Source organism: Phyllostomus hastatus, unplaced genomic scaffold (assembly GCF_019186645.2).
Source record: "Phyllostomus hastatus isolate PE091 unplaced genomic scaffold, TTU_PhHast_1.1 phas_scaffold_1066, whole genome shotgun sequence".
Lineage (NCBI taxonomy): Eukaryota > Metazoa > Chordata > Mammalia > Chiroptera > Phyllostomidae > Phyllostomus > Phyllostomus hastatus.
In genome coordinates, this window is record NW_025334004.1 from 28086462 (window position 1) to 28111785 (window position 25324).

A 25324-nucleotide genomic window follows, 5' to 3' on the forward strand; every position below is an offset into this window, starting at 1 on the left:
TATTTATTTACTCTATGGAGTGAATGAGGGCAGAGACTTATGTCTTCTTCATTGCTACACCCCGATGCCAGCAAGGGTGCCTGGCATTGGTAGTTGCCCTAAGTTAATTGACTAAAGAGAGAAAGGCTAATAGAGACTTTTTAGCGCTTATTTTCAGGATTTCCAGCGAGGTACAGAGGCCTGCGCAGTCTCAGTCTGAAGGAAACAGACACGACTGGAGGGGAGCACGGGCCTGCAGACACCATAGCGGAGCCAACGGGGCGGCGGAACTCCGAAGGAGGCGGGACCGGGAGTGGCGGAACAAGGTCAGGGAACTCCTGGAGCGGTGGAACTTTGAATGCCGCGGAACCAAACGGCGGTGCGCACGGAGCCGCCCGGACTGTGTTTGGAACGGAAGTGCAGTGGCCGCTACTTCCGGTTTGCCCGTCGGTTTCAAGGGTCGGGTTTAGCCGCAGCGATGTTGCCTTTCACCGTGAATTTCAAGGTGTCGGCCCGCACCCTCACCGGGGCCCTGAACGCCCACAACAAGGCAGCGGTGGACTGGTGAGGGCGCCGGGCTGCGAGGCCGCCAGGCTCGGCCAGGAGTGTGCGAGGGGACGGGGGAACAAGAGGTTTCACCCCCTGATTAGTTTGGTCTCGCCAAGGCTGGGTGCCGCCCTCCCATTGTAGAGATGTTCTTTTAAATGCTGGGTTTTTGCTGTTGCTATAAAAGTAGCAAATACCCTGTGTGGGAACGTGCCGTGTGTCAATATATTTGCCCTCTTTCTTGGCATCTTTGCTTCTCTTTGCTCCTTTCCCCACACCTTCCCCAAACATCCTACTTCGACCTCTGCCTGTGCGGCAGTGTCCAGGCTTCTCTGCCTCCGCTGTCAGTGCCCGTGACCGCTCTGTCTTCCCCCTTCGGCCTTTCTCTTCGCTCTTACCTCTGTCCCTTACCATGACTCATTCAACAGTGTGCCGGCCTGGGCCAGGCACCTGTGCTCTCACCTTCATTTCACTTTCATCTCTTTACTGTAAAAAAAACACCACTGCAGCTTTGGAAATGAATAATTGGACTGATGGGGAGCAGAAATCTGTAGCTGTGGCTGCTGGGAGTTCTGGCAAGAGGACTGACGCCTCCTGTCCAGTGTTTGCCTTGTTGCCTGGTTGGAAGGACCAGGGCTGATCGTAGACGTTATGCAGCATGATCCCAGGCGCTTGGTGGATGCTCAGGAATCCAAGTGGAGCAACTCAAGGAGGAGGCCCTCAAAGACAAAGAGAGGACAGGAGATGCTTTATACTTTCTCACGGCCCTGTATGCGTATCTCTTACAACCTTTTTGACCCAAATGAAAAATGAATTTCAACAAGCATTTTCAAGCATAACTACACCCTTTATTATTTAAATGAGATCATGTAAAATGCTGATCTTTGGGCTTCAGGTTAATTTTACTAATGGTAGTACATATTAGGTAGACGTATCATTTATTTAGGATGCCTCTTGGCAAGAGGCCTCTTGCTTTGTTTTGCTTAAATTTTAACATTGCTGTTTTGCTAGGGGCTGGCAAGGTTTAATTGCTTATGGATGTCATTCGCTCGTGGTAGTGATTGATTCCAGTACTGCCCAAACTCTTCAAGTTTTAGAAAAGCATAAAGCTGATGTTGTCAAGGTAAGTCAGATTCCACTTTGGCCCAATAACATACTGTCTGTTCTAAAGTAGCCCTAGAATCTCATTAAGTCTTGTGTATAAATGTCGGATAGCTTATACATATAACAGTATCTCTTTGGGTTGACCTAGTATTTCTATGCACGTGACTTAACATAGATCCAGGACGAGTAGTTAAGTGTTAGTTCTTAGGTTAGTTTAAAGCTGATAGAAGAACACCGATGCTGTATTATTTGCTGGACCATTCATTCATTGTTCGTTTTGAGCACTTAGCATGTTCTGAGGAGAGAGAGTCGAAAGCCGTCAAGCAAGTCATTGTTTAGTGAGGAGACCGGAAACACAAATGCAGTGTGGGAAGTGGGACTTGCGTAATGTGCTGTGGGAAGTCAAAGGGGCTACCTGTCACCTAGTTGCAGGGATCTGGGGGGATCACAGAAGTTTTCGTTGTAGGGACCGGTCAACTGTGGGTAGCTAAATGAAAGACTGCAGGGAGCAGCCCGGGAGCAAGGAAGGATACACACAAAGGTGAGCGGTGTGTGTAAGGTGGCTAAAAGACAGGGTTCACCTGCAGGGCTGATAAAGAAGGAGGCAGCCAGAGACATTTACCTGCCCTGAAAGTTTTATAAGAGTATGAAAAAAGTGGGTTTTTAAGTAGGAGATTGATATGTATTTGCATTTTAGGAAAACTAGCAGCAGTGGAGGATGTGTTGGAGAAAGGCAGTTCTAGGCAGTGAGAACATTCAACAGACGTTTGCAGTCACTTTGGCAGGAAATTCTAAGGGCCCAAAATGAAGCTGAGGCTTGAAGGAGTCTTATTTAGGAGCTGCTTAAAGAGGTAAACCTGATAGCTTTATAGTAATCACTTTTAAGGGGAAGTCAGAGAATAGAATGAGTCCAGAGTTTCTGAGATAAGCTGAGTGTGTGTAAAATCAGTGAATTTAAATTTTTAACACAAAACCGGAGCTGCTTCCGGCAACTGAATTACAGTGATCTGAAAATTTTTTTTAAGATTTTATTTATTTATTTTTAGAGAGGGAAGGGGGAGAGAGAGAGAGAGAGAGAGAGAGAAAGAAAAACATCAATGTGCGATTGCTGGGGGCCATGGCCTGCAACCCAGGCATGTACCCTGACTGGGAATCGAACCTGCGACACTTTGGTTTGCAGCCTGCGCTCAATCCACTGAGCTACGCCAGCCAGGGCTTGTGATCTGAAATTTTAGGAGAGTGGAAACAGAGCTTTGGACTCTTCATTTATTTATTTTTGATGACGGCTTTGACAGATTCCTATCATAAAATCAACTCATTTAAAGGGTGGAATTCCATGGTTTTTAGTGTAGTCACAGAGCTGTGCAGCCACCACCGCAGTCTCCTGACCCCACAGAGAAACCTGTACCCTCGGACAGTTGTCGCCTGCCCCCGCCACCCCAGCCTTGCCCCGCCCCCTTCGTCCTTCGGCAGCCACCGGTCTACCTTCTGTCCAGTAGACTTGCTTGCTCGGCACATTTCATGGAAATAAAATCATGCAGTGTGTGCCCAGCTCGTCCAGCTGGTGTAATGTTTTCAGAGTTCAGCCACCATTGTGTCGTGTGTCAGTACTTTGTTACTTTGTATTGTTGAATAATATTCCACTTTATGGGTAAACCATGTTTCTTTATTGATGGACTTTTTAGGTATTATGAATAGTAGTGCTGTTTGGAAAAGGACACTTCTGTCCTTTTTTGTGTGTGAACCCGTGCTTTCATTTCTCTTGGGTATAGAATTGCTGACTCATGTGGAAACTGTGTCTAACTTTTGAGGAACTGCTGGACTGTTTTCCAAAGAGGCCTCACCATTTTACATCCCTGTTAGCTGTGTGTGAAGATTCCAGTTTGTCCGTACCCTCCCCAGCACTCGTCATGACCTGTCCTGTTGATTATAGCCATTCTGGTGGCTGTGAAGTGGTTCTCACTGTGCTCTGGTTTGCATTTTCCCGGTGGCTAACGATGTTGCACATCTTTTCATGTGCTTATTGGCCATTTGTATATCTTCTTTGGGAAATGTCTTGTCAGTCCTTTGCCTGTTTCTGAATTTCATTGTCTTTTTTATTATTGAGTTGTGAGGGTCCTTCATGTCTTCTAGATATAAGGTTCTTATCAGACACGTGGTTAGAAAATATTTTCTTTCATTCTGTGAGTTGTCTTTCACTTTTTTAAAGATGTCCTATGAAACACAAAAGTTTTAAATTTTGAATATATTTCATTTTATCTATTTTTTTCCTATATTCAAGGAACCATTGCTTTTTACAATGTCAGGAAGATTTATACCTTTGTTTTCCTCTAAGAATTTCATAGTTTTAGTACCTACATTTGGGTTCCTGATCCATTTTGAGGACACACACACACACACACACACACAGTGAACTAATGAACTAAGGAAAAATACTATTGATTTTTGCATGTGGACCTGTATCCTGTAATCTTGATAGACTGATTAGATCTAGTAGTTTGGGGAGGAGTTTTTATGTATACAATCATGTGATCTTCAGGTAACAGTTTCATTTTTTCATTGATAATCTGTGTCTTCTATTTTTCTTTTTCTTGCCTTAGTGCATTGTCTAGGACCTCTACTGCACAGACTAGGAGCGGTGACAGGATATTTGTGCCCTATTCCGGAGCCTAGGAGGAAAACATTCAGTCTTTTCCTGTTAAGTCTGATGTTAGGGTTAAGTTTTTTGTTTTTTAGAAAAATATCATATACTTTCTTTTTTGCTCTCCTCCTCCCTCCTTTATGTCTTTTTGGCATTTCTGGAGTTTTTATTTGTGTAGATCCAAGTTTTGGTCTGGTATTATATTCCCTTTTCGTGAAAAATATCCTTAAAGTTCTTGAGGTATATATCTAATAATGGTTGATTCTGTAAGCTTTTATGTGCCTGAGAATGTATTTCACTAGTTGTTTTCTATGTGCTACTTTAAAGATATGTTCTGCTGTCTTCCAGTTTGCATAATTTGTGGTGAGAGATTTTTTTCTTTATTCTCTGTATGTAGTGTATCTGTACTCAGCTGCTGCCTTTAGGATTTTCTCCTGATTTTTGGTTTTCAGCAGTTTGATTGTGATGTATCTAGGTGATTTTTTAAAAAATGTATACACTGCTTGGAGTTTAACACTATTCAAGCACTATATGATTATACACATATGTAAATATACATATGCAAAGGTATAACATTGAAGAAGGCAGTGGTTTCTTAAATACAGCAAAAAAGAAAAAAAATTGATAAATTGGAGTGCATCAAAATTTAAAACTTCCGTGCTTCACAGGACACCAAAAAAGTGAGGCATGGGGCGCCGAAGTGCGCCCAAGGCCTGCATGACCTTGCCCTGCGGAGCCTGTGATTCATGGCTTGGTGTTAGGTCAGCACAAAGTAAATAAAGTAATCACACATCCTGTGTGGTAAATGCTTTGGAGCAAACGATCAGGATGCTGAGCCAGGGGAGAGTGGAGGTCGTGGCCAGGGAAGGCCGTGGTCCAGGGTGTTTTATTCCTGACTCTGTCTTATTCCTGACTCCGTGTTTGGTGCTTAGGATTAACCTGATTTGCACTGGAATTTTTACGTTTTTTATTTTGAAGATTCTGTTCTTATGATGTTGCTGGAGGTATAAAGCATACTTTTTTTTAAGAGAAAAAAAACCTTAATATTGTTTCCAATTTTATGAAAGAGGGACAGCTAGAGTTTTTTGTTTGATTTTGTTTTTTCCTACTTTTCTCTCTGCAAGGTTTTTACAGCTCTTAGTTGTCTCCTGTAGAGAATAGAATACAGAAAACACTGTACTTAGCAACTTGGGACTTGAGATGTTCTGTCACAATTAGATTTCATTATTGTAACATTAGCATGATCAAGTGGTATACGGGTGATCATTACTATTTCATGATATGGTGCTCTGGGGTTTTTACCAGAATATTAAGGCTGTGCATCATTTTTCATACTTTAAAAGCAGGAACATGGTGATGTGTTAAAAATATTTTCATTGCAACTTTAAAATCATAAATAATAAACATGTCTAACTTTCAAGTTGGAAACCATTTTCCTGTTTTTTAAAAAAATATTTTTGTAATGTAAATATAGAATGTAGTATGGGTTCGGGTTGATGTTTTATGAAAATTATGTTCAGTTGCATTCAGTACAAGTAGTTACCTGATTTGATCTCTTCCTGTTACTAGGTTAAGTGGGCCAGAGAAAATTACCACCATAACCTTGGCTCCCCGTACTCCTTGCGCCTGGCCTCTGCCGACGTCAGTGGGAAGATCATTGTCTGGGACGTGGCCGCAGGAGTAGCTCAGTGTGAGATCCAGGAACATGCCAAGCCTATTCAGGGTGAGGGAAGCCTGTGCTCCATTGTTTATAGGAATACACACTCTCAGAGTGGGGTTTTCCCCATTCACTTAATTTCATTACTTCCCGGTTAACTCTCGATTCTGTTTAGCCTGTTCGACTGGTCTGAATCTAGTTTTTGTTTTTCAATCCTTATTAATATACTTCTGGGCATATTTCCTCATTTCTCAGCTGATTTGAGTTTTGGTAAAATGCATTAATTTCAACATCAGCCTTGGTGAAGCTTGATGAGAAAAATTAAGCTGCTATAAACAATCTTGTAAATTAAGCTAAAATATAAGTAAACCTGGCCAAACTGCTGTTTTGTATTAGGTCTCAGTGCTTACTTTCCATTAATAGAGATGATCAAAATTTTGTCTTGTTTTTATATGGATCACTTGTTTACATGTTTATTGACCTAAAACCAATACAGTATTTTTTTGGACTCAAAGCTTTGGCTGAATGGCTATTTTGAATTAGTGAAGTTTTAAAATGACTGTTTAAAAAGTATTTATTATTGCCTGGCTGGCGTAGCTCAGTGGATTGAGTGCGGGCTGTGAACCAAAGCATCACAGGTTCGATTCCCAGTCAGGGCACATGCCTGGGTTGCAGGCCACAGCCCCCAGCAACCGCACATTGATGTTTCTCTCTCTCTCTCTTTCTCCCTCCCTTCCCTCTCTAAAAATAAATTAAATAAATTAAAATTTTTAAAAAGTATTTATTATTTACTATGTACTAGGCACTGAACTAGATCTTTATCCTGTTTATTAAATGAAATAAAACGAAATTACAAAGTCCCATTAGGTAATTCCACAAAAACACTGGGATAGTCTTTGACATAAAATTTTAAGTATTGATTACTGCAAATAGCCTTGTATTTACTTTTCTTTTAAATTTTATTTATATATTTTTAGAGAGAGGGGGAGGGAAGGAGAGAGGGAGAGAAATATCCATGTGTGGTTGCCTCTTGAGCGCCCCCTGCTGGGGACCTGGCTCACAACCCAGGCATGTGCCCTGACTGGGAATTGAACACTTGACCCTTTGGTTTGCAGGCCGTATTCAGTCCACTGGGCCACACCAGTGCCACACTGTGCCTTGTATTTTCTTTGAAGTAATATTTTAGATTTCTTGCAAATTTTGACCTTGAGATTCTAATGTCTACAGAGCTCATTTTTATATAAAATTAACTTCCTCTGCAGTCGTGACACATATATGCAACTTTGAGGGGGAGAGGAACAGACTTTAAGGATTGTGTAAAAAGAAAAAAAAAGAAAAAGAAAAAACCCCAAACAACTAAATACCAAGGACATGTTATCCAAGCCGCTGTGACGTGGATGGTCTCTGAATTTTGTCGGTCTCTGGCCATGACAGATGTCCAGTGGCTGTGGAGTCAGGATGCTTCCCGGGACCTGCTGCTCGCCATCCACCCGCCAAACTACATCGTGCTCTGGAACGCGGACACCGGCACCAAGCTGTGGAAGAAGAGCTATGCCGACAACATCCTGTCTTTCTCCTTCGACCCTTTTGATCCCTCGCATCTAACCTGTGAGTCATGGTTTCTTGTGGAACGTGAGTTGAGGTATTTATAATGCAGTTAACGCTGTGTACGTAAGTCACATGTACAGCATACATCTATAATGCTAAAACAACTGAGCAGAGTGGAGAGGCACACCTTTAAGCTCCTAATTCAGCTTTTGCAGCTCCTCATACGGACAATAAATCATAACCTTCAGCTCCTAATGCAGACACTAAATCATAGCCCGTAGCGTTGGCAAGTATTTTGGTCCTTAGAAACTTGAATCAGCAAGCTGGACCTGCACGGAGTTGAGTTTGTGAGCAGAATTAGATTAGCAGGGGGAGAGCGTTGCTGTGCTATTCTAGCTCAGACTTAATTAAATTTGGCTTTCTGGAACATTCAGACACCCTCAGTTAAGGGTTTCATTCAATCTGGCCAGATTCAGTTTTTCCTTTTTAAAAGAAGACGCCCTAACCCGTGCCGCGTGGTCTGGGCGCCGCAGCCAGATGTGCGTGAGGAGCAGACGGGCCGAGGGGGCTTGTCCCGCAGAGGTCGTTCCCGCCGCTGCTCTGCTGAGCCGCTCCTCGAAAGCTCGTGTTGCCTTTACACAGGCATTTTTACGGCTGCGTTGTTCAGAAAACACCTTTGTTCAGTCATCCAGCAGATGCTTCTTGAACTGTTACTGCTGTACGTCAGGCGTGTCCGGGGGCCCAGCCTGGACCCATGAAACGGGACAGGGATCCCCGCCCTCGTCCCCTGTGCCTTCCCGTGACGGGGAGTCAGACCCTGCTCGGAGCTCAGTGAGCAGTGAGTTCTAGAGCAGGAGGGCGTCGTCAGGGGCCTGAGGGAGGTACAGCAGGGTGGAGAGACGGGGGAACGGGCGCGGGGGACAGCGGGCAGGTGGTGTGGCAGCAGGCGGCCGTGGGAGCGCTGGCGTGTGGCAGGGGGAGAGCGAGCGAGCAGACCCTGAGCGTCCGAGGGCCCGAGTGGGTGCTCGGGAGGGAACTGGAAGTGTGTTTGGACTGAGTGGCTCTTGATAGTCATAAAAAATTCATATCGTCAAATCCAATATTTGAACTTAGCTAAGTGTGATATGCAGAGCTTATGTATGTATGGGATTGTTTTTCTTCTGTGAACTTTATATTCGGTGAAGTATTTAGATTTTGAAGTTATGGGACATAACGAGGGAAGGTTTTTTTCGTGGAAGTCCGTGCACTGAATTATTTGGAAGAGCAAACATTTGTTCTTCCTGCCAGTACCCTTCTGGCATCTCTGTAATATTAAACATTAATTTAGAATGCTGAGCTTGAAGGCCTCTGATGAATTACAATGGACCACCTGTTTCGCTTCAGTTTGGAGAACATTCCCATTATGTCACTACCGCCTAACACCGCCAGTTTGATATTATCCTTAAAATCATCATTACCTTGCTGTCAAAATTGTATTGGAAGAAACTGCTAAACCTGATTAAACTTAATTAGCGGTTTGCTTCTCTCCACGCAGTGCTCACCAGCGAGGGCATCGTGTTCATCTCAGACTTCTCCCCGTCCAAGCCCCCCTCGGGCCCGGGGAAGAAGGTCTACATCTCCAGCCCGCACTCGAGCCCAGCCCACAGCAAGCTGGCCGCGGCCACGGGCGCGAAAAAGGCTCTCAATAAAGTCAGAGTCTTGATCACTCAGGAGAAACCGAGGTAAGTCCGAGTGTAACACTGACGACGTTCGACTGCTGATCGTGTGTTCTTGGGGAAAAAATCAGTTCTGAACGTGTGCTAAGGTTGATTTTCTCCTTCTTCTCACCCTTTCTCATCTCTGCTTTTGAATTTCTAAGAGGGAAACTGCCCTTTTGCCGCCTCCCGTGGAGGGAAACACAGCATTTACACGGCTCCTTCGTGTCCACTGACTGTGCCAAGGACCCCCCCCCCCCACCCCGCCACTGACTTCTGCAGATTAAAAATTTTGATTTTGGATTTTTACTTTTGAAAATATGAGATGACATTCTAATATTGCGGCTACTGGATATATTCAGAACTTGAGGACAGAATCTAGATTTTCATTTTAAATACGTACCTTTCCCTGACTTCAGTGCTGTACAGTCCCTCTACCTGTAAAATAGGGGTATTTTCCTTATGCACGTAAAGATGTTTCTCATACGGGTAAGGGCCAGCGCTGCAGGGGACATTGTAGCTGGGTGATTCAGAAAATTCTTTAATCTTGCTCAGATTTTACTCTCCCATAGTCTTTTTCAGTCCTCATATGGTTTTATACATTTTATTTACGCAGAAGAAAATACTACAGTAAATGAGCAAAGTACCCCCCTTTGTTCCGAAAGCGGTTCGGACAGCCTAGAGGGAAACGAAGGCGGGTGGGGGAGGTGCCTGCCGCAGTGCCACCCAGGTGGCCCCGTGGTTCCCCATCCGGGGCCCCACGCACCCTGGACGCGGGGGGTTAACCCGGAGGCCTGATGTCAGCAATCTGTGTAGCATCTCTAGTTGCAAAATAAGGGCAAAATTACTATCTTATGAATGTCTAGTGTATCATAGACTTGTCGTTCATTTTATCCTATCCATCGTCTCTTACTATTTTACTTTAAATTTCTCAGAAATTCAGAAACACCATCTCACTCAACCTATATGATTTGATTGTCGTACTTTAGGTTCGGGCGTGTAGAAGAGGCCCGAGTTTTAAACAGTAGCCCTTGTTGCTCAGTTCATAGACAGTTACACATTCTCACGGACTGTTTCTATGTGGGAGGTATAAAACTCAAGTCTTTATTAGCTTTTTCTGATATGAAGAAAATCTTTGTCTCACTTCTCAATACCTAAAGTAAATGTTTGCTTTTTTCCAGTGCTGAATTCATAACGCTCAATGATTGCCTTCAGTTGGCGTACCTGCCTTCCAAAAGGAATCACATGTTGTTGCTCTATCCTCGAGAGATTTTAATCCTTGACCTTGAGGTGAATCAGACAGTGGGTGTGATTGCAATAGAACGAACAGGAATTCCGTTTCTGCAGGTATCGGCAATTTATACGTGCCATCCCAGCAGTTAATTATGAATGTTATAGAGAGAAAGCTATAATCATGCAGAAGTCCTTAGTTTGACTTTCTCTTTTTTATTTATTTAAAAATTAACAATGTTATTTTATGTATATATGTATTTTTTTTCACACTCTTGTTTGGTTTAATTTACCCTAGAAATTCTTCTGACTGATCTGGATATATATACCAAACTACTTAAGTTACATGGATAAAGACAATTTTTTTTATTATAAATGGATTTTTTAAATGTTTATTTAGTTTTAAAACTTGGGTATTATGTGATATATTTTTGTGTTTTTTTGTTTTGTCTGTTTTGCTCATATTCTCTGAATAAGAGCTTATGAGTTTCACCGTATATACTCTTCAATCTATTGTGTTTTTAAAAATAAATGGATCATCTTTTTGAAGGTAATACCCTGCTTCCAGCGTGACGGTCTGTTCTGCCTGCATGAGAACGGGTGTATAACTTTGCGTGTTCGGAGATCTTATAATAGTGTTTTCAGCACTTCCAATGAGGAATTAGGTGAGTTTATGTCTCACAAAAATGCTAATTATATTTTCTTCAGAATTATCTTATAAAGCAAACACCAGCCAAATCATAGAGTCCGTGATAATCCAGGCCCTGAGAAAGTAGAATATGGTTGTAATATGGGGCATTAAAAACACGCACACACACAAGCCCAGGAATAATCTCTTGGTGTTACAGTAGTGCCCCTCTTATATACAGCAAAGGAAGTAATATGTTGTAATTCCTTCTTGATTGTTTCCAGGGGCTGAGTAGGTGCTATACCTTTTGTCAATTTTCTGCAGTGCAAGCCCGGCCTTATATGTGCATTCATTATTACTCCTGCTGGACTCTCCCTCTGCGTTAGGGGTTTCCACTGGAGAGTGACCTCGGTGAATGAGTCTCCGGGTCGCTCTGTCGTCAGTGTCGGTCTCACCCTGGAGAACAGAAACAGTGTTTTGTGAAATCAAATGTATTGGTGGAGTTGAAAGTGACTTTCACATCTTTTGTAAAGCACGTGTATTTTCGGGCTTACTGTAGACCACTGTAAACCGTGCTGTTCATTACTTAATCATGCATCGCTACTTGAAGCATTCATTTTAGAAATGTTAAAAAAACAGACTGTCTTGATTACATTCAATAGTTATTTTGGAAATTGAACTTGGTGTAGACAATCACTGAGGTAATTATATTCTGAAGAAGTTAGTAATAACTGTGGAAAGGGAAGCCATTCTTGGCAAATTTTCCGTTGCCGAAGGAATGATAACCTTTTCAGGGGAGGTTTTATTTAAAGTGAAGGGAATACCAGTGGTGCTGACGGGGTTGCTTTCCAACACTGAGAAGAAAACGATGCTATGTTAAGACCCAGACCCTGTCCAGGAGCTCACCTACGATTTACGGAGCCAGTGCGACGCCATCAGGGTGACGAAGACCGTGCGTCCCTTCAGCATGGTGTGCTGCCCCGTCAATGAGAACAAGGCCGCCCTGGTGGTGAGCGACGGAAGGGTCATGATCTGGGAGCTGAGGTCCGCCGTGTGTCATCGGGGCTCACGGAGCAGGTGCGTCGGGCAGGGGGATCGTTTCTGCGTGACAGTGAAGGCGTCAGTTGTTAGAGGGCTGTGTAAGGCTGCCGGAGCTGTCCCACCCGTGGGCGAGGGTCCCACCTGTGGGTGAGGGTCCCACCTGTGGGTGAGGGTCCCACCTGTGGGTGAGGGTCCCACCTGTGGGCGAGGGAGCAGCGTGCCATGAGCTGCAGTCAGTAGTTGGTCAGCTACTCTCGTGTGACGCGGATTTTAACACGTAAGCACCATGGACTTGTGCCTTCGCAGCAGCTCCGGGGTGTCGCCGCTGTACTCGCCCGTGTCCTTCTGCGGGATCCCGGGAGGAGCGCTGCAGAAGAGACTCCCGGACCTGTCCCTGGATAACATGATCGGTAAGCCGTCGCGTTTTCTCCGGCCTGCACGCTAGGTGTTCTCGTCGGAGGGCAAAGTCGGTAGAGTCACCGATTTGCAACTGTTACAAAGTCAGAGTTGATACTTGAGAAAGCTAAAGTGTAGACAGCACAGAGCCTTGGACACTCTAGGTACGCGGTAAGCACTTCCTGAAGGAATGGTACAGTCACTGAGCGGCGGTAGGAAGAACCGTTTTCACTTGTTGACACACATTATGCATTGTCTTGTTTACATGCTGGCAATTCTTCCTTTCAACAGATACTGATTTGCAGTCAAAATATTGCTGCCAACTGACTTAATTATTACAGGGCCAGTATATATTAAAGGAATAATGAAGATTTGCAGTTTCTAATATTATACAACTAGAAATTGTAAATATGCCAAGCAATTTTTTTCTCTAATTCTTTTGAAATTGTGGCTGTGGTTTATAAAGGATTGTTCTGAATCATTATTTGTTCTTCCATAAGGCAATTTAAAATTGATATTATTTAGTAAGTTGTTTCATTTAAAGGGTTGATAGATGATGCATAAGAAAGATATTAATCTCTTTAATCAGAGATGGCGTTTATTGAGTGCTTATTACTATGTTAAGTGCTGAGCTAAATGCTCTGCATATTACCTCAAACAATCCTGCAAGATATATCATACTGTTATTTCCACTTTATCTCTGTGGGAACCGAGACCCAGAGAGATTTAAAAAGTACTTGTCCAAATCACACAACCAGTAAATGGAAGAGCCAGAATGTGAACCCGTTCACCCACGTCTGGAGCCTGCCCTTGGCCGTGGCCTCCAGTCCTGGCTGCCCCCCTGGGAGCTGAGGCAAGACCTGACCTTGCCAGGCCGTGGTTTTCCCATGATCCCTGTGAGGTGTAAAATCCTTTTGCTCAGTGACACTAACTTTTACATTTAAAATTCTTTCTCTTTGCCTTCCAGACATAAGTCCATATAATGCAGTTTAGACACATACTTGTTCTGCAAAATGCACCTTATAAGTAACACAATTTTCTGAGTTAATTGACCTTGTCTGCACTTGATAAAAATATTAAATTGAAAAGAATTACAAACACACACAAGCACAGAACTAATCAGTAATATGAAATGTTGAAATTTTATGCTTTTTAGGTGTCTAAGTAAAATAAATTACATTTTTTAAAACATATTTTAAATTTATTTTTAGAGAGAGGACAAGGGAGGGAGAAAGGGAGACAAGTATCGATATGCGAGAGAAACACCAATCGAAACATTGATCGGCACGCCCCCAGCCAGTGAGCTGGCCTGCAGTCCAGGCATGTGCCCTGACCAGGCACTGAACCAGTGACCTTTTGGTTCACAGGCCAATGCTCAGTCCACTGAGCTACACCAGCCAGGGCTAAATTACATTGTAAAACAGTTCTTGACAATGTAGTTGACTTAAAAGTGTTATACAAATAGAGCTTTGTCACTTGAAAACATTTTAATTAAAACTTTTAATTAAACTTTTAATTTGAAATTCACTATGTACTTAGTGATAGTTGAAAGCAATTCAGTTAAATAAGAGTCCTTATTTATAACAGTATTCATTGGGCGAAGGCTGCTGCTTATTAAGGCCTAACCTGCCCTACTTGTGAATTGCCTCTACGGAAGATGCTTGAACAAAATACGGCAGTTCTCAGGAGTCAACTCTGGGACACTGAGGGTTGGTAAACGTGTACCTACCTGTTGAACCTCCCATTCCTTCAGACCCCATCTTTTGTAACCGAAGATTGATATTAATTGTAGGATTGATCCCGAGGGATCATTTTATTTGCATTAAATAGATGACCCTTTTTTTCTGTATATCTTAATGGATTTTAAAATAACTTTATAGCCTCAAAAGATTATAGTCAGAGTCCCATCACCCACTCTAGTAACTATTTATATTTTTCCCTTTGTATCTTTGTATGCATATACACTATATACACTCACATATACTTTATTATGTGTTTTTGACTATGCAGTCCCAGTAGTCAGTAGTGATTTATAGGAAGAAAAATTGTATGCCCTTATTAGTAAATGGTGTTGATTTTGTTGTACTTTTCATGTTTACATTTTGTTACATTGGTTTTTACTGGAGTCATCTTTTTAGTTTGAGACTCGATAACCTAAGTATGAATGTTGTATCTGAAAGTTATGCCATTTAATACTTAACTCTCAACAGTTACAGGTTGTATATGATATATAATTTTACGTATTTGCGTATAACACATTTAATTATAAACCTTAAATTTTATAATTTTATGGACACAGTAAGATTTCTTATTAGAAATTTAAATGAGTTCTTGAACCTGTTGTTTGTGATGGCCAATTCTGTGTGCACCTGACAGAGTGCACCGATTGAAAGTATGGCATCATGCTCTGACTGCTGTGGCTCAGTGGACTGAGTGCCAGCCTGTGAACCAAAGGGTCACTGGTTCGATTGGCAGTCAGGACGCATGCCTGGGTTGTGGGCCACGTTCGCAGTAGGGGGTGCGGAAGAGGCAACCACCCATCCATCTTTCTCTTCCTCTCTTTCTCCTTCCCTTCCCCTCTCAGTGAATGAATGAATGGATGAATGAATGAAAGTAACATTTTAGAAAGTGCTGCAACGTCCCACTCCATGGGCACTGCCCATTAACCCAAGTCCTCTTGGTCTGCCTTTGGTGCTTTCATACCAGGGACTTGGCTGAAACAGTGTGTCTCAGAAGACAAAGGGTAGCAGTTCTGGAGAGCACTATTCTGGAGTAATCTGACTTCTGAGATGTCAGACAATGCCTGTAAGCCCCACAGCCAAGGACAGAGCCACTGTGTAGCTGCGGCCCCACAGAGTTACACCTGCTTGACCTGAAATGCTTTTGCAGGCCTGGAAAGGATTTCCACCTAAAAGCTTTTTAGATTTTAAAGATCAGCATACATTATAATCAGTATATTGGTGTTTTTGCTTACCAATCAGGGCAGAGCGCCATTGCCGGGGAAGAGCACCCCCAGGGCTCCCTCCTGCAGGAAGTGCACCTCAAGTTCCTGCTCACGGGGCTGCTGTCGGGACTGCCCGCACCGCAGTTCACGGTGCGCATGTGCCCGCCGCTGACCACAAAGAACATCCGGATGTACCAGCCCCTGCTCGCTGTCGGTGAGTGTCGCGCCTGGCTTTCAAAAGACTCTTCAGGCGTGTCCTACATTTTGTAAGACTTGTAGCTTTGCTAGTTGCTAGACAATGCCTTTTATCTTTGAGAATAAAGAGGAAGAGGCCATGTTCAGTCATGTAATACCCACCTTAAAGTAGTCTTCCTTTTTCTTCTGTCCTTTGAGTCCACCCATCTTTTCGTTTATTTATTTTTAATCACAATGATAATTCGCCCACCGAGGCTGAACAGTGGAGACCCTGACGCCACGGTCCTTGTCTGAAACGTCGGGGGGACAGTCCTTGTGTGGTGCTGAACTGGACTCCTCGTCTTTCTTGGGCTGCCCGGGCTCTTTCTGCGCCTGCTACTTTGCACTGGGTTCTTGTTAACTGATGACACAGTCATAGTCGGTAGTTCAGTAACAGCAGTGGTCATTTGCTAAAATTGTGTGTCAGAAATCGTTTAAGGTGTCTAGGGTCTCTATCAACTGAAATTTGCCTCGTAGGTTGAAATGACATATTTTTATGTTGTAGATAGAAACATTAGTCTGGGGTTTAACTTGGCGTCACATTAATATTATAATAATATGAGTAACCTAATTTCCTTTGTAGAAAAAAATTTAATTTGCTATTATATATAAGGTTAAAACACATTTCTCAAAAATTTCAAAAAACTGTATATTGCTTGAAATTGTCAACATTTTTTAAAAGATGCTATTTGTTGGCTTCCGGCTTCCTCCCAAAGGTCCGTAAACATGTGACTTGTGATATCGTTTTTCTAAAATGAAAACACGACCACGCTTAGTTTGTTGTTGGAGTGTCTTGAGTTACACTAGTGTGTCAGCTCAGTGGCACACCTGTGGGCACCCACGACTCATTTGAACGATACTATACAGCAATATTCTTTTCCCCATTGTTTCATTACTATCTTCTGAAGGTGATTTGAATTTTAACACTTGATAGTCCAAGTGTACATATAGACTAAGATTTATATAAATCAAATAAATGTTTAATTTTTGCTATAGAATCTACTGATTCATGTTAAACCTCTTAAGGAGATTGTAATTAGGATTTGTCAATGTATAATATCTGTACAAGGTCAATGTACTTAATTTGTCTGTTAGGACTCTGCCAGTTTCTTGGAGAAAATTATTTCTTGGGCTAGCTAGATAATAAGAACTAAGTCAGGGTCTGATATTTCTATTGTAGAATAAGCTGTACTGTACTGCTATATCATGAATACCGAGCCATTTATTATATTTAGTATAATAACCAAGTACAACCTAGTGAGACAAAACACACGTCTGCAGAGTCACTAGGGAAGAGGAGCAGAGTCCATCCGCGGAACTGCTTCTCCTTGGGGTCCCCCTGGAGTGTTATGTTAGATCGTAGGCTCAGCGCCAGCAGAAACTGCAGAGTGTAGAAATTGTTTGATTATGAAGAAGATCGGTTAGCCGAAGAGTTTCAGTAATTCTTTAGATACTGTCTCAGTTCTAGAAAGTATTATTGTGACATAGATGATCAATGGAGACAAGTGTAATACTGTGTTTTCTCTAGACCAGTTTTACAAAGTATTTCTGAAGCCCTATTCAACATGTAAGCTAAAATAGAAATTTGCCTACCATTTTTACTTCCATTATTATTATCATTATATTTTATTGTTATTTCTACATTTATTGCTTTGTATGAACTCATTAATCACTTTACGTCATGTGCAGTGAGAAAGTGATTGTTCAATGTGTTATACTGGTCACTTTTCTTGCTTAAGTTACACAACAGTTTAAGGTTTGAAACATTACTTTCTCAAGTATGGCCATATCCCTTCTAATTAAAGTTTAGACACACTACCTGAGATCAGAAGTGTTAGGCAAAATAATAACTATAAGCCATGATTACAGTAATAACTGAAATAGTAATAATCACATACTTTGTGCCAGATGCTGTACTAAGAGTCTGTGTTCTCGTTTCCTCTCCAACAGACACGTTTTCTGTTACAGCCATGTCTAAAGGGTAGGGACCACAGATTCGGCCTGGTCAAGTCAGGGTTTAAAGGCAGAACCAGGGCTTGGACTCAGGCTTCTTTGACTGCAAAATCCAGCTAACCATCATACTTTACCGTCTCCTTGTGATTTATTTAATATAACAGACAAAACCAAACCACAGTCTTTGTAAAGAAAAGAAAAAAAAAAAACAGAAAAATCTGGTCAATGAGTTCTGCTAGGAGTCCCTTTTGAAGACTAGTTACAGTCAACATTCCAGATTTCAAAAAGTGTAAACTCCCCTGTGTGAAAAAGCTTAGGAAAGTGCTTCTTAAAATTGTGTGTGTTGAGTTAGGTTTTGAAGTTTTTCTGTGAAAATCTCTCCTTTGACGTACATACCATTGCAGAGCACATGAGATCAGGCCCATTTTTGGTAAAAGGGAAGACAGAGAATTTGGTCTTTTTTATCACACAGCTTTGGTCTCTTTTGTAAGAGACAAATGTTGTAAAATGATTACAATCTCGAGAACAGACTTGTGTGGGGACGACCTGGAACTCCCGCCAACACACACTCTTACGCCGTTTTTCTAGGCACGAGCAACGGCTCCGTCCTGGTGTACCACCTGGCCAGCGGGCTGCTGCACAAGGAGCTCAGCGTCCACTCGTGTGAAGTCAAGTGAGTATGTCACCGTGTCACTGACCTCAGCGTCGCAAACCCACGCGGTGCCAGGAAGGCGTTTGCACAGGCCTTCCTGCACTGAATACTCCACGGTGCTGATTATTCTACTGAAAACAGAATAATAAACATTCACGTCCGACTAATGGCTGTGCTAATCGAGGATGAGCACTGATTGTCTGCTTTTCGTACAGGGCATTATGCAGTGGAGAATTTTCCCCTCGCTTTTATTGCTGCATCTTAATTGGTTTCTCCGAAGATTCAGGCTGTTTTCTTACTGGAAATCATTGTGTTTCCTCGTTCAGGTTTATTTAGTTTGTTTTTCATTTCCGTAAAGATCCCTCAGTAGGACTGCTTATCAAAGTTGAATACAGTCATTTTAATAATTAATCTCATTTATTTCTTTGTTTAAGCACCATCAGGAAAGGGCCAAAGCTGTCCAGCATCCATTTTTCCGTTTTCAGATGTGATCTGTGTTAGGAATGTGCAGACGCGGGCGAGGGAGGGCTAGGGCGACGGAGGAGCGCCTCCTCCTCCCCACTGTCAAGTGCGTTCGTGTCTTCCTGGGGGCCTCGTGTTGCTGACTGTGTGGCTCTTTCCGTTTTGTGCCCGAGCAGGGATGGACCGTGAAGTTACACATGTGGAATGTAAAGTTATTAAATGGCCAGTATTTTCGATGATAGGCCGTTTTCTCGTCTGTACATTATATAAGGACAGGCCCCATGTGTATGTTAGAATTCTTAGCAAACCCTTACAGACCACCTCCCCCTTGAGTAAATGCATGGTCTGAACGGGCAGGGGTTGACCCCCTAAGTACCACAGCTCCTGATTGGGGTGGGAGTCTCGGAGGAGTTACCTGGCCTCGTGCTTTGCGGTGCGTCGTCGTGCATGCAGCCTGGGTCACCGCCCATCCCCTCCCAGCGCTGTGCCCCGCAGTGGCAGTGTCTCCCTGATCGCGTGGACGTGGAGGAGCGTTCTCCAAAGCCGTGGGCTTCTGAGGCACGGCGGCGCAGCCGGCTCGTTTTAACTTCTCTGTCAGCAGCCCTGCTGCTGCCGCTGCTGCTGCCACTACCGCTGCTGGTGCCGCCTCTCCCCCTCTCTCTCCGGCCTGCCGTTTCTTCTCCTGCCGTTTCCCCGAGCCCTGGCCATTGTTGTGTGGTGTTTGCCCTTCTGGCCGACACCAGCCAGTCGGAACTCTCCGCTGAGTCGGCCCTCGTCCTCAGGGTCGTGCCAAGTACTTACACTTCGCACGCATCATCGCGTCGACTCCGCTGCAGCTCCGCGCAGGGGGCTGCAGGGGGTGCCATGAGTGACTGTTGCCAGTTTAGCGGAGGAGAAGCTGAGCAGGGTGGACTAATCTGAAAAGTTGATGGGACTCCGTCCAGGCCTGTTAGGCTTTAGAATGGAGTTCTTGTACTTACGGCAGATGCACGTGGGTTAGTAGGAAACACTTTGACAATAAGATACACATCTGACTGAACTGGATTCATGTTAGCCATGCATACATGCTTTTGGAAAGTCAAGCGCATTTACATTTTTTTCTGAACGCTGAAATTTTCAATAAAGACTTAGGATCTAGTTTATCAGTGAGTTATTCATTCGTTTGTTTTTTTAAATTGGGGTGCCATTGGTTATTAGGATCATGTAGGTTTAAAGTGTACAATTCTGTGATACATGATCTGAACGTTACATTGTGTTCCCACCACCCAAAGTCAAATCTTAAATTTCTTAAAGTAAGATTTCTTACCCTGACTCACTTAGGTCACAGGTGTCACTGAACAGGTGACTCACACGTGTTGTGATGGTGTTTGTTATTGAGTAACACTGGATGTCTCTGTAAATTGTTACCTAGGAAACCAAGTAACTCTGAGGGACCACTCCTGAGACAGGCTGGTGTGAGTGATCATACAAATGTGCTCCCTTTTTGATATGAATCTTCCCTCTTAATTGCCATTTTTGAGGATAATTTACCTTTTATATTCAGAGATGGTACCTAAGAAGATGCTAAAATCCTGCTGTCTTTGTATTTCAATTAATGCAGTTGTGACATAATTAAAAGTCATTGTGAAATTTCACAGATGTGTTATAAAAACTGCTGAGCTCATTAGCAGTAAACCCAGTACCTTCTAGATACTCGCATGCACATTAAAGGCCAACTTTCAGAAAGTTGTTTTCCTGCCTCGTACTAAATGTGTTGTTTAAAAACCACTTAATTTTAAATACTGGAATTTTATGCATGCACATGGTCAGGGACTGCCGGCTGCAAACGGCTGCATCTGCTGTGGGTTTTTGAAACCATCATGTTTTAACCATTTATGCTTTACGAGTAAGAACCGAGCTGCTTCTGCATACCTGCATACAGACGTCTTTACCTCTTGTAGCCTGTTGGAAGATACCTAGAAGCAGATGAAGTAGAGTGATACGTGTAGGTTTTCTTAGATTGTTAGTTGGTGTCTGCGTCCAGTAGACTAGATTTAATACTATAACCCAATACTATTTTAAATACTGGAAATTATTAGAAAAGTAGTTTGTATGGTATGAGAACATTGATTGTCTCGGTATTGCTTTGAGTAAATGGAGTGATTTGTGGAAAGAAAATGATCTCTATTTTGTCTGTCCATAAATTTGCAGAAGTTAGTTTTACGCAACCCTAGAACTTCAAGGCCTTTCAGGAAGTGTGTGCCCCCCAACCCCCCAGCACTGAGCATGCCCAGGGGAGGCCGGTAGGCCCAGCTTGGGAACCTGTACGAGTCAGACCCCCAGATACCCACTGGTAAGGTGGCAGTTGTTCAATAGTTAGAAATCCTGCAGAACAAATCTAGATTGAGTCAGAAAATGAGCTGCTGTTCTTCTGAGTTTTTTTGTAGAGCTCAGTGCATTGTTTAAACCTAAACAACAGTTTTCTAATCCTTAGAGCACTGTGGTGCTTAGCTGTGTTTGACAAGAGTTTTCCTTCTTTCTTTGGAGAGATAATCCCCTCCTTATCGAATCTACTTTGAAGTCCACCCTGATCTTTGTTTCTTGGGTTAATCGGGAGGCCTCTGACAGACGTTCCAGCTGCTGCTGGGACCCGCTCAGGACGACCTGCTCTTGGAGCTGGGATGCAGAGAAGCAGATAAGCAGCCACCCCCTGCTCTGCTACGTTCTGGATGCCGGGACATCTTATGGACAGTGGGAAAGGCACTTCTGGACTGCGTGTGGCCCTAGTAAACCTAGGAGAGAATGCTAGGCTTTTCTCAAACGTCGTTTCTCTAACCCGACAGAACCCGCTGGTGCCTGTCACGCGCCTGCGGAGACTCGACACAGCGCCTCCCTTCTCCAGGAGCACCGTCCGTCTGCCCGCCCCCCTTCTCTGGGAGCACTGTCCGTCTGTCCGCCCCCCCTTCTCTGGGAGCACCATCGGTCTGTCCGCCCCCCTTCTCTGGGAGCACCGTCGGTCTGTCCGCCCCCCTTCTCCGGGAGCACCGTCCGTCTGTCCGCCCCCCTTCTCCGGGAGCACCGTCGGTCTGTCCGCCCCCCTTCTCCGGGAGCACTGTCCGTCTGTCCGGCCGTCGGGTTCCCAGCCCGTCCCACCGCTCCCTTAGCTGCTCAGGCTCTCAGGCAAAACCCCGTTTGCCCTTTGGAGCCAGCTGTAGTGCTTCTCTTGGGAGCCTCGCCTGGCCCCGGAGATAAGACTTCACGGGGGCTTTCTCATGCACTCTTATCTCGGAAGCTCCCGTTGAACTCTGCACCGTGCTCTTTTGTAGTAGGTGATACAGATGCACTTGTATAATCTTTTCCCCTAGATCGTGAACTCCAGGAGGACGGCGATTACTTTCGTCTCATCCGCAGCTGTGTCCCCAGTGCCCCTAGCGCAGTCACTGGCATTGCTGGGTGCCCACGGGCGTGTCTCTAAAAGAAAGGGTTGAGAAGGGGGGCCAGAATTGTTAGGGTCGGGAGACAGCGGCTTCACCGCCACACGGGAGCAGTGTGCAGGGGGCAGTGCGCAGCTCGCGCGCCGGCCGCAGGGCTGGGGGCGGCGTGTCCTAAGATTTCTGTGGTGCTAAGGTTTCTTTTTCATTTTTTTAAAGATTTTATCTATTTTTAGAGAGAGAGAAAGGGGGGTAAGAGAGGGAGAGAAACATACTTTTGTATTGTTTTCTTGAAATTGGTTTCCTCTCATGCGCACCTGAACCTGCAACCCAAGCATGTCCCTGACTGGGAACTGAACCAGCGACCTTCTGCTTTGCAGGACGACGCCCACCCAACCGAGCCACACCAGTCGGGGCTGTGGTCTTAAGGTTTCTTAATGCCTGATTGAAACTCTCGGGTTTGTAGAAAGCGCAGAGTAAGTCTAACATGATTCTTCAGTCCTTTTGTTCACTCTGAGTAGGAAACTCCATGAGTTACATGTTAGGGGGAAAGAGAACCAGAAACCCCGGGACTTTTCCAGGGAATAATGAGCCAAACTGTGTTGTGTTCCCTGTAGGTGTGGCTTGAGTTTAGCAAATGGGGAGGTCTCATGAAGGAACGAGTTAGAGGCGGACAGAGAGCAGTCATGGTAATGATGAGAATCGCCACTGCATGCAGTGCCTGCGCCGTGACAGGCCGTCCGCAGTCACTCAGCGTTGTCCTTGCACGGCAGACGAGGAAGCGAGAAGGGAGACCCGCAGGAGCCGGGCCTTGCCCTCCGGTAGTAACTGGAGAGGGCAGAGAGAGGTCGTTGCAGGCTTGCGGGTTCTCAAGGCACTCAGTTTTAAGCAGCCTTATCTGAGTGTTTCGACAGTTTTACATTTAAAGAATTATAACCCTTGATAACTACGGCAGTTCTCTGCTATTGCAAATACTATTTTCAGTTTGCTTGGGGTTGCCTTTGCCGCTTTGAGAAAAGACACACCGGTGGATACGCAAGGGTCAGCAGGGAAAGCTACTGTGGGTAACATAGCAGACGGGGTTCAGCTGATTGGGAGGGAAGTTGGTCAGGTGGGAAGAGGCAGGTGGCCCTGAGGCCTCGAAGGTCGCACAGAGGAGTTTGGGCGTGACGCAGGAAGCCACTGTACCTTCTCGGCAGACGAGAGACACGTTCAGAACAGTATTTGAAGCTGAATCGAGCAGTTGCATTCAGATTGGAGAAGTAGATGAACTAGATCAGGGGTTAGAAAACATTTTCTGTAAAGGACTAGAGAGTAAATACTTCACACTTTGCAGGCCATAACATGTCTGTGCCAGCTGTTCAACTCTGCCGTTGTATCGTGAAAGCAGCCACAGACACTTGCCAATAGCTGTCCCATCAACGCTGACGAGCAGCTACACGTGGATTAGAGGCTTAGGTTTCCCTCCCAGCCAGCCTCTGTCACTTGTGAGGGGTGCAGGCTGGCAGTGCAGTGCTGCTCACTTGCCCTCATGATGCCGACGGCCCCCTGGTCCTCCGTGCCTTCCTCTCCCCTTCTCCACAAGCCATGGTGGGGACCGCTCTTCAGTTACGTCAGTGGGAGAACCGTGGGCTCACCTCCCACCGCTCCCATGCAGGGACCCCCGGGCACTGGGGTGATAGGGCACCGTCTTGTCATTGGTCTCTTCCTTTGAGACTTTTCTCTTGTGCTTTTCTCTCATCGAGATACCGTTTGAACTCTGGGCCACTTCCAATCTCACGGCCCAGTTTGTATTGTTTTCTTCAGGAATTTCTGCTTCCTAACTAAGAATTTTGATAAAGTTTGATGAAATTCCTAAGTGTACTCAACTTGAAGAAGTCTGCTTTGAATATTTCTATACCACTTGGTTGTAAGCAGTGGAATTCTCAGAAACTACTATGATGCCACCCTCCCCTTCGCCAGATTTTAAGTTGTTTGATGCTGCTGTGAATACTGATAACTAAACTGTCTTGTCATTGTTTGGAGGTAAAGTTGGAGATAAACTACAAGTAGTCTAGTTCATGTATGTTGGAAATGTGTGGCAATGTAGTCTCAAATAAAAGGTCATGTTAGTATGACTTAAGTAACTGGTGTATTTAGGTCTTAGGGAAAACTCAGTGTTCAAATACATTCTTCAAACTGAAAAGGTGCTCATCTTCGTTTAATTTCTCCCTGTAGGGGCATCGAATGGACAAGCTTGACTGGCTTCCTGTCTTTCGCCACCTCAACACCGAACAACGTGGGATTGGTGAGGAACGAACTCCAGCTGGTCGACCTCCCAACAGGTGCGTGTGTTTGGGTGATCGAAGGGTTCAGATAGTCTGTCGCATTGATCAGAGACGTTGTCACTTGTAAATACGTCCTACTTTCACCTTGGAGGGTTTGTTCTTGTGCTCTGTGTTTCTGTGCTTACGTCTTGTTGTGCATTAGCTGTCCTGGGAAAGGCTCATCCTCGTTTGTATGCAAATGTGCTGACAGGAGTGTGTGGTGAGTGGAGCACCATCGGCCTAGGCAGCCAGGTTCCTAAGTAAACACGGTAGCAGGTCTTCGCCCATGTGCATTGTTGTGGGTACCTGAAGTACGGTTTTAAAGTAACTCTTCGTGGTTCAACTTTAGGAGATTCTGTTTCAAGATACTGACTTTGTAGGGAACCCTTAAGAAACTTACAGGTAAGGGTTATTTTTTAAGTGCTCAAATTTAAAACCTTGACAGTCTCTGGGTGACTGAATAGGGAAAGTTAACTTGGCAGTGTAAAGATGTTACAGTAGGAAACTTCCAGTAAAGTAACTTGCTCAGAATTGTTAAAAACTGACAACCCAAAGAGTTTTGAAATGAAAAACTTGAAAATAGAATAAGGCAAAGAGCTCAAATTATGTCATAGCACATGCATTAACTTCAAATGAAATTTTTTTTTTACAAAATTATGGTTTCTTTAAAATGGTGTAGCAATATGAGTATATGTAGATGGTTTTAACCAATAAGGTGTGTGTGTGTGTGTGATAAATCAAATATATTATTGCTTCTTTATATTCTCAATATGTATCTACAAGACATAATTAAGAACAGCTACCATGCTTATCGAAGTATGTTATTAAACCTCTAGGAATCGGTTCCACCTTTACAGACCAGGGTTGCCCTAGTTCCACTGGACGTGACCTCTGTCCCA

General features: G+C 44.1%; 1 protein-coding gene across 2 annotated transcripts in view; it reads left to right on the forward strand.

Annotated features, from left to right (window-relative positions):
* The first annotated feature begins 413 nt into the window (after positions 1 to 413).
* The window catches only part of WDR11 (WD repeat domain 11), a 54373-nt gene continuing 29462 nt past the window's right edge, over positions 414 to 25324 (forward strand). The window contains exons 1-12 of one of the 2 annotated variants that reach the window (XM_045854548.1): positions 414 to 543; positions 1537 to 1648; positions 5840 to 5993; positions 7362 to 7535; positions 9010 to 9196; positions 10351 to 10516; positions 10950 to 11064; positions 11909 to 12104; positions 12375 to 12478; positions 15446 to 15622; positions 18184 to 18268; positions 24337 to 24443. In XM_045854548.1, coding sequence (XP_045710504.1) covers positions 458 to 543; positions 1537 to 1648; positions 5840 to 5993; positions 7362 to 7535; positions 9010 to 9196; positions 10351 to 10516; positions 10950 to 11064; positions 11909 to 12104; positions 12375 to 12478; positions 15446 to 15622; positions 18184 to 18268; positions 24337 to 24443 — 1663 coding nt within the window. In that variant the 5' untranslated portion in view covers positions 414 to 457. The remainder of the gene's footprint in view (positions 544 to 1536; positions 1649 to 5839; positions 5994 to 7361; positions 7536 to 9009; positions 9197 to 10350; positions 10517 to 10949; positions 11065 to 11908; positions 12105 to 12374; positions 12479 to 15445; positions 15623 to 18183; positions 18269 to 24336; positions 24444 to 25324) is intronic. The other variant, XM_045854549.1, reaches the window with a different exon arrangement.